The sequence below is a fragment of the Phocoena sinus genome, chromosome 11 (genome assembly GCF_008692025.1).
Source record: "Phocoena sinus isolate mPhoSin1 chromosome 11, mPhoSin1.pri, whole genome shotgun sequence".
NCBI lineage: Eukaryota > Metazoa > Chordata > Mammalia > Artiodactyla > Phocoenidae > Phocoena > Phocoena sinus.
In genome coordinates, this window is record NC_045773.1 from 45,722 (window position 1) to 54,898 (window position 9,177).

The 9,177-nt window shown below is 61.3% G+C and overlaps 1 protein-coding gene across 5 annotated transcripts in view; it reads right to left on the reverse strand.

Moving 5' to 3' along the window:
* Nucleotides 1-7,390, reverse strand: part of CFAP100 (cilia and flagella associated protein 100) — a 46,157-nt gene extending 38,767 nt beyond the window's left edge. For all 5 annotated transcript variants that reach the window (XM_032647297.1, XM_032647299.1, XM_032647298.1 and 2 more), the window contains exons 1-2: nucleotides 7,326-7,390; nucleotides 6,373-6,480 (exon numbers count right to left, since the gene is read on the reverse strand). In XM_032647297.1, the coding sequence (XP_032503188.1) occupies nucleotides 6,373-6,460 (88 nt within the window). In that variant the 5' untranslated portion in view covers nucleotides 6,461-6,480; nucleotides 7,326-7,390. The remainder of the gene's footprint in view (nucleotides 1-6,372; nucleotides 6,481-7,325) is intronic.
* Nucleotides 7,391-9,177: the final 1,787 nt, after the last annotated feature.

Sequence of the window (9,177 nt, forward strand, 5' to 3'; positions counted from 1 at the left end):
CGGGACTGTTTTTCATGGAGGCCACGGCCCCTAAGCCTTTGACGCCCACCCAGCCAGCCCTTGGGCCGCGAGCCTCCCAGGGCTTCCGAGGGCTGCAGCGGAAGACGCGGAGACCCCCTGCCCACTGCTCTCCTGTCCGCTGACACCACAGCACCAGCAGCAGGCAAGCAGCAAAGGGACTGCTGGAGCCAAGGGGATGACGAAGGGGAGAGGGACCTGCTGGTCTGTTGGGATGACGCTCCCACATCAGCACTGAATCCCCCAGAGCTCCTCTGCTCGCCAGGCATCCCCAGGAGGTCCTGCAGGCGCCTGCATCTCAGCAAGAGCGGTGCCCCACGCTTCCCCCAGACGTGCCCCCGGGCCCCCTCCTACTCCCCTCAGCACCTGCCCCTCACCAGCCTCCGCTGCCCCCCAGGCCCTGCTCGACCCCCGAGGCCCAGCGCTCACCCTCGACGTGCCTTTCCCGCCACCGGGGCCCGCGCCCACACGCCCGCCCTTCCCACGTCCTGCCCCCACCCGGCTTCTTCCCGGGGTCCGGCCGCCCTCTCTCCCGTGGGACGACGGCAGCTCACACCGCCTCGCGCCTCCCCAGGCTCAGCCCCAGACCGGTCGCCACGTCCAGTCCCCACAAAGCTCGGGAGACCCGTGCTGCTCCTCAGGAACCGGGGAGACAAGACGCGAGAGTTGGGTGTCACCCGAGGCCGAGCGGGGAAGTCACAGGCCCGACGCCTGCTGGCCCCGACCCCCTGGGCAGTGCTGCCCTCTGGAAACGCCCGTGGCCCCGGCGCCACGAGAGAAAGGCGTGGATCTGTGCTTCCCGACGGGGCTGTGAACGGGGTCAGGCCCTCCCCATCCTTGGGCTGGGGCTCCGCAGGGATCAGGGCGAGACCCTCGAGATAGCAGGTGCTGCCCAGCAGCCCCCAGCTCCACTCTCCCCTCTGGCAGAACCAGAGAACGAGGGGTGCGTTCCAGGCGTCCTCCCGCCACCCCCAGCGCCGCCCTGAGCTCTGCTTCCCGGGTGTTGTTCCGAGCGGCCAGCCTGGGTCCTGTGCCTGGCCCTCTGACCCGCCATCCCCCTTCTTGTTTATCCCAGAGACACGTGGGAATCACGCACAGGTGTCGACTGCCGTGCCGGAGGGAAAAGCGAACACTGGGAAGGGAATTAGCCCTCAGTAGAGGAGGTGTGGTGGGTGCTGGTGTGTCATTCCGTGGGCACAGGGCGTGGATGTGGACGGTTAAATGGATGTGCACGTGGAGGGCGGCTGCCCAGATCAAGCCCCGGGGGGTGCTCGCTGAGCCGCTCTGCCTCGTCCCCTGCCCCCCGCACTTCAGCCACCCAGCCTCCCTGGGCCCCTCACACAGGACGAATGGTTCCTGCCCCAGGGCCTTTGCACAGAGGGGCTCCCCGACTCCCGCCACACCAGACAGTGTGAATTTGCTTGTCTCCCAGCTCCTGTCTTCCTGTCTGAAAGCACCCGAGTCACCTGTTGCTTCCTTCTGCCTTCCACCCCTGAATCCCAACCTCACGAGGCTGGTTCGGCCCACAGCCGTCCTGGCACCCAGTGGAAGCAGTTGAGGAACTGGCACAAACGAAGGAGAACGTGCAGGGGTGTGAGTGTTCCCTCACAGCCCTCGGGTACAGGAAAGTCACAAGCCTTTAGTTCCTGGGATGCCCACCCTTCCCCTGCAGGCAACTCTACCCCGGCCACCAGCTCCCCTGCCAGCCTGGGCTCAGTGGGGCACGGGGGAAGCAGCCATGCCCACAGCCCAAGAGGAAGGGAGCGGGGAGCCCCTGCTCACGACGTGTCGCTGCTTGCTCCGTGCCTGTTGGCCACCTGCATCTCTTCTGTGGAGAAGCGTCTATTAAGTTCTTTGCCCACTTTCTAACCGGGTTGTCTGTTTTTACTCGTTGTTGAGTTTTAGGGCTCTCCGTGTATTTTGGATATTAACCTCTCATCAAAGCTTTCCTTACGTGTCTGGCTCCCAAAGCCAGGGAAGGGGCCCCGTTTCTAAATCCCCCAACAGACATGGCAGGGAAGAGATGGCAGCTGTGGGGCTGAAATAATGACCAGCCTCTGCCTGGCCCCTCAGCAATCAAACACACAGCCCCAATCTGGGACGACAAGGTCCTTGTTGCCCACCCTGGCACCCACAAGCCACGGCGGGAACTCAGGCCACCCTCCCCACTGCTCCGGGACCAGAGACTGGGGACTGGCGGCCCCTCCACCAAATGCCAAAGGTCACCAGGATCTCCCAGCCTCTCCATTTAGTTCTCTCCTGGAAGCTGCGGAGCTCGTCCGGGGTTCTGACAGTTCCTGCCTGCTCGATCCTCGTCTGTGTGGAGAGAGTGACTCCCAGGTCTTCCTGCTGGGTCGCCTCCCGTGACGTCACCCCATTCACAGATATTTTGTTCTTCTAGACGCCAGTGTGGACGGAACTGCCCCTTAATTTCCATGTTGGATGGTGCACTGCTGGTGTATAGAAACTCAACTAATTCCTGAGTGTTGATCTTGTACCCTGCAATGTTGCTCAATTCCTGTATTAGCACAGATAGCTTTCTTGGGGATTCCTGGGGATTCTCTACATATAGGATCTGTGAACAGAGAGTCTCCCCTCTTCCGCCCCCATCTGAAGCCCTTTTACTTCCCTTCCTTGTCTAAATGCCCTGGTGAACCTCAGCACGGGGTTGAAAGGCACTGTTGAAAGCGCCTGGTCTTTGGGGAAACCTTGCAGCCTAACAGAATTTTACTGAAGGCTTTTTAGGTGCCGGGTTCTGGAGACGCAGCAGCGTAAGGGGTACAGAGCAGCCCCTGCCCTCACAGAGCCGACACTCTACCGGGGAGAGAGATAAACAAGGTAAGTAGGGAAAGGCCAGGCAGGTCAGGGGGACGTGCTAAGGACGGAATGAAGCAGGGCACAGCATGGAGAAGCGCGGGGAAGGTGCGGCCGCCCCGTGATTGAACTGCACGCGGGGCTCACTGCGGGGCCTCACGCTGAATAAAATCCTGAAGGGAGTGAGGGGGAGTGAGGGGGAGGGAGCCCCAGTGGGAGGGCCTTCTGGGCAGGGGACCCTGCAGGTCTGTCCCAGCAGCACAGACGGCCAGTGGCGCGAACGGAACGAGCACAGAGAGGAGAGCTGCCTATCACCGTCCCCCCAAACTCTCCGAAAGCAGGCGACGCCTCCGTGTCCTCGACCTCTGCACCCCACCCCGGCACAGAGCAGCTGTGCTCACGCCCGGCCCGACCTTGCAGCTCCCCAGATGAAGGTTGGGTCGCTTAAAACCAGGGCTCCTAAACCGCCAAAGTCAACGACTGAACCCGGCCCCCACGCCCAGGGTGAGCGGCGGCGGGGAAAGGCACGTGCACGCACGCTGGCAGAGCACACAGGCCCCATAGCCAGGCCTCAGCAGGGAGGACCCCTCCCGGCAGCCACCTCCCCCCACCCACACGGGGAAATACACTCAGCCGCTAAAGGGACGGCCCCCAGGCCCCGCCCCCGCGAGGAGCCCCAGAGATGCGGGGACCAGCTGCAGGCCAGGTCTCCCGGAAGGGGCTCTGCACTGGGGTCCCGCAGCCCTGCCCCCGCCAGCCCCGACTGGGGAGCCTGGGGCCCACTCTGGCGTTGCCGGCCGCTCTGCCAGGCCAAGGTTCCACCAGGCATCCTCTGCCCTCTGTGCCAGGGCCAGGCCTTGCCCAGGGTCTCGAGGGAGCCGTGGCCAGTGGCCCCCTGCCCAAGGGGGACGGAATGGCACCCCAGCCACAGAGTCGTAAAACCCAGACCCTGGGCCGTGTCCTGCTCAAACCCTCCCCGTCATCCCCACGGAGCCCAGCGGTCCCCCTATGCCCACAAGGCCCTGCACGCTGGTCCACACTGGCCTTCTGTCTCTTCCGCAAGCTCTCATGCCCATTCCCACGTCAGGGCCTCCGCTGGCCTCGCCCACTGCCTAGGACACCCTTCCATGCGTTCATCTTTCAGGACAGTGACCCACAGGTGTCGAATGCCGCTTCCTCCCAGAGACCTCCCTGCCCCCTCGGCTGCTACAGATACAGAACGATCGCCCGATTCCCAGCGTCTGCGTCCCTCGCCCCAACCTAAGTCCCAGGACGGGCAACTCCATCAGAGCTACTCATCTGAGCCCCCAGGGCCTAGGACCCACGCCCACACACAGCCGGCACTCACTAAGCACGTGCGAATGAGGAACAAACCCAGAGCCCACTCCTCCCGTGTTCCATCCCAGCTAAGTCCTTGCCCACACCCCCGGCCACCCCTCGTCCTGCAGCCTGCAGCATCTCGTCCAACTCTGGCCCCATGCACGCAGACGCAGCCCAGGCCCTGGAGGATGGGCGGTGGGCGTGCTAACAGCAACAGCGCAGACACTGCACAAGCAACGTGGACGCGCCTACTGTTGGCAGAGCTGCACGTGTGCCCAGCCCTCCCGCCCCACGGCAGCCCTCGGCAAGACAGGCTGTTCCTCCTCCACAGATGGGGCAGCTGAGGCTGACCGAGGCGACCCGAGAGAACAGGTGTGTCTGACGCCAGTCCCCCTGCCCGCGGCCTCTGGCTGCGGCTGGGGTCCAGACCCCCCATCTGCACCTGGCCCAGACTCGGAGTTCAGTGTCCCCTAGCCCCTCCCCCGCAGAGGGCTCAGACTGTTCCTGGCCCCCACCGCGGTCGCCAGCTCCTGTAGCCGAACCCAGGATGCCAGGCGCAGCAGTCTTCCCGGCTTGAGCCCCAGTCGACACACCCTCACCCAGGTCGACTTCCCTCACCCGCCTTGCTCAGCACCCCTGCCCAGCCCGGCCTGCCGATGCCCTGGGTCTGTCAGCTCGGCCGTGCCGGCCTGGCCTGGTTTCCTCCCTAATGCACAGACCCTCAACCCAGACCAGGCCACCCAGCTAGGGATGCCTCCTGCTTGCTTGTCACCTCCACGGGTGTGATCACAGAATCTTGAGGGTAACAGGGTGCCCACCATCTAACCAGCCCCTGGTACCATAGAGTCAATCAGCATAGTTTATAAAGCTTTCAATTGTCTTGTGAGAGCGCCCCTGTGTTGCATTGTTTTGGGTGTGTGCATTTAGAGTTGATTTGTTATCTGTAAACATTGCAGAGCTATCTTTTTTTTTTCTTTTTTTGGTAACCCCATTTCAGCCTTCATTTTTCAATTTACTAGGGAGCAGAGTAAGTGAGAGGCAGAGCACACGGTGTAAAAGCGCGACCGCTGCTGACAGCAGCCCAACAGCGAACTGGTTAAAGAATTATGCTACCTGCACACGTGGGGTCGCTATTTGCTGCAAGCACTAAAGGTGTAAAGGAGCTCGACATTGTGATAGAGAACAGTCTCCACAACGTCTGGGTTAACGGGAAGCAAGGCTCAGGGAGCGTCGCGGCTGTGTGGGAAAGGACAGGCCGTCTCTGTGTGCATTTGCTTGTACGTGGACAAGGCGTGAGCGTGGCGGGTGTCACGCGTGGAGGGAGACAGAGACATGGCAGCCGCCGCGTTGGGAGGCACGTAGGGCTTGTCACAAGGGCGGCTATCGACCGAACCACAGGAAAATTAAACCAAAAGCTGAAGAAATGCACAGCGCGCAGACAGTGGACGTGTTGTCCCTCCGGCCCCCTCAGCCCCAGCGGCCTCTCACGTGCCACTCAGCGGGAGCACCTGGCCGCGCACGTGTGCCTCCAGAGGGGGAGGGGCTTCGCACGGGGCCGGTCTGCACAAAGCTGAGAGCCCCACCTCCACGGCGGCACTTTCCTCAAAGCCTGTTTTGGGGTGCATTCTGTCCCCCCTGAGACGAATGCTTTTGAATATCTGAAATCCTAACTCCCAGGACCTCCGAACGTGAGCCTGCTCAGAAACAGGGTGGCTGCAGATGTAACTAAGACCAGGTCATGCTGGGCTACTGTGGTTGCCTAATACCATATGCCTCCTGTCCTCAAGAAAAAGGCGCTATTTGGAACACACACACACGTAGAACGCCACGTGAAGACGAAAGTACACACTGAGCTGATGCTTCTACACGCCCAAGAACCCCAAAGATCGCCAGCAAACCCCCAGAAGCTGCGAGAGAGCATAGGACAGAGTCCCCCCCTCACGGCCGCAGAAAGGAACCAGCCCTGCCCACGACACCTCGATTGTGACACTGTGAAAAGACACACTTCTGTTATTTAAGCGCCCGGCCTGGGGTGGGGCTTTGTTACAGTGGCCCTAGGAAGCAAAACATGCAGTTTCTAGGGAACCTGGCAAACCCGGGATTTCTGGTTCACGGCCTGATTTAGAATCACTGTGGCCCTTGATTACATCTAGACCTCACTGTGCAGACCCCCAAGGCTGCCTCTGACGCCGAGAGAGCCCACCCCAGCCCAGAACTTACTGTTGAAACTTATGCCCTTGGAGACCATAGGAGGCAGGACCTTTGACATCCGGGCGAAGGAGGGAGCGCTCACCGAGAAGCTTGCCATTGGCTAAAGCAGATTCCAACCTGGGGAGAGAGACGAGGCCTGAGCCAGCTGGGCACGCCCCCAGCCCCCGCCCCACGCGCGGGGTGGCTGAGAGCAGCGGCGCTCCCTGAGGGCGCGCCACGAGGCCCACACCTGCAGTTACGACCTCGCTCCCCTCCTTGGCTCGGTTCCAGCCACCCTAACTAGTCTTCCTGCTCCCAGATGAGGCCTCCCCCACACCCAGACCTGAGCTCAAGCGTCCCCCCTCCGGAGAAGCATCTTTTCAACACCCCATCCACTCCCATTTGACCAGTTACCAATACTTGATTTATCAGTTTGACAATCGGTTGATTGCCTATCTGCCCCTAGAACGTAAGCTCCATGAGGACGGGGTGAGGCACCGATTCGTGGCTTCTCAAGCGTCTGGCCCCGCCATGGCGCTTCTTAAGTATGTACTGAACGAGTTTGCATTTTGCAGAGGCGGAGGCAAAGCGGCAAGCTGTCCGAAGGCACACAGCCAGGAAGGGCCCAGGCTGGGACTCCAGTCCAAGATTCCTCGACTCCAAAACTTGCACCCTTCCAGCCACATTCCGGCTGCAGCCTCCACGAACGGAACCGTGTACTCGGGCAGGACGGGGTCCCCCCACACCCCCGTCTGGGCCGTCGGGCCTACGGCAAGGGTGACCGGGCCGAGAGGCAAGAAGGGTGCCCAGATGGCTGGGTATGTGATAAGGCCAGTAAAGTACGGGCAAGGAAGGGGGAGAGCGTTGCAACGGGGGCTTGGAAGGGCGCCCGAAGTGTCCGCCCCCGACTCCACGCGGCCCCGCCCCGCACGCACTCCGCCCCGACCCCGCACGCCCCCAGCCCGGGTCCAGCGCGCACTCACGGGCTGCGCACGACAGCGCTCGCTCCGAAGCCTCTGCGCACCTGGACTCGTCTCCCCGAGGCCGGGCCTTCGGTTTACGTCGCCATGGCAACCATTCTCCCGGCAGGCGGGGCTGTGACGTCACAAAGGCTGCGGGGGCCCTGCTGCCCACGAGCCGCGCCGCAGGAGGGGCTGCGCAGCTCGGAGCAAGCGCCCGGCCCAGGTTTCTTTCCTTTCTCGGTCTTCACCATTCCGCCCCGCTTCTGCTCATTTTCCTTCATTCTCTGATTCATTTTTTCACCGGGCACCAGGTTGCTCGTGCGTGGTACAAAAATATACCTGGTCCTTGCTGCGGAGTGGACCTCACTTTCTAGAGGAGCGGCTCTTAAAAGTGTGGTATCGGGCGGCAGCGTCACACATGCTGGGAACTCGTTAGAAAAGCAGATGTTCTGCCTGGCCGAAGCAGAAGCTTCGGGCCCGGAGATCTGGGCTGTAACAAGTCCTCCAGGAGGTGATTGCGGTGCTGGTTCCGGTTGGAGAACCACCGCTCCAGAGGGTGCGTGAGACATAAAATAAAGGCAGAGTGACAAATCTGTCAGTAAAAAGAGGGAGGGATCCCGGTTAAATCGCCCAGATTCACCAGCTGTTGTGGCCACGGGCACCAGGGTCTGCCCTCTGCCTTCCCGGCTGAGGGCCGCCTTTCCCCCCAAAACAGCAGGAGGCCCCTCCTTGAGATTAGACCGTGGCCACCATTTCTGCCCACGCATCTCGGGGATTTATAGATTGACAAGGGCATGTAGGGCCCTCTGGGGTCCTCTGGACAGTTTGCAGGCAGGCCAGTACTGTAGTGCCAGTGGGAGTCCCAGCAGCTCCTGGGTCTGCTAATCCCAAGGCAGGATTAGTGGGTGGGGAGACCAGTTCCACGAGTGGGAGGGGGGAAACCCGCGGGTGGAAGGAGCAAGAATCCCTGAATCACCCCTGGAGGGGTGGGACCCAACAGGCAGTAACCACAGTGTTCTTCGTACAAGGCAGGAAGTTCTATTGTGTTAAGCCACACGTGGGATTTGTGTGTGTGCGCGCACGTGTGTATGTATGGGGGAGTATATGTTACAGCAGCTGGTGTCGGGTGCCCTGAGCAGACAAGTGTCTCCCCCACCCCCAGGACTCTCACAATCTACTGATCCAGCCGCTGCCTGACTCTGCAGCCCGGCCTCCCTCCTAGCTGTCAGAGCCACGGAAGAGAGAGCTGGGCACTGAGTTTGGGGTCTAGAAGCCACAACAGGCTCTGTGGACCAGCGACTGAGATGGGAGAGCACAGAGTTCTGAGAGGGTTCATCTCAAGCAACACCTGTTCTAACGAGACTTTAGGAGTCTGGAAAAAAGGCGACCCGAAAGGAGAAAATCCAATCCCTTGTTAACAACACGTGAGCTTATTTTCCTCCTTGAAGAAGGTGTGGCAGTCAGCGCTCTTGGGAACAGAAACAGAAATCAACAGTAGCCAGTTAAAGGGGAAAGGGGCAGGGGGGCTCCCCGAATCTGCAGGGCGTGGGAGCCAGGCTGAGAGATGGTGTGACCAGGAGCGAGCCCAAAGCTGGCTGCAGGTGTGTCCTGGACGAGACCCCTTGGCTGTGATGGGGGTCCTGATCTGTGATTTTCATCCTCAGAACCTGGGTCACCTGCCCACACTTCATGTCTCATAGGCAGGAGCCTAAGGGTCCCACCTCCACCCTGACTGCAAGAGAGGCGGGAGAGAGAGCTTCTAAGGTGGGAAGTGGGGACTCCTAAGATGGGGGGCCCCAGCCCAGGAGGGGTGTCAGAGGTACAGGTGGTCCAGCCTGAGGACAGGGGCTGTGTGTTTCCATGGCACCAGGTC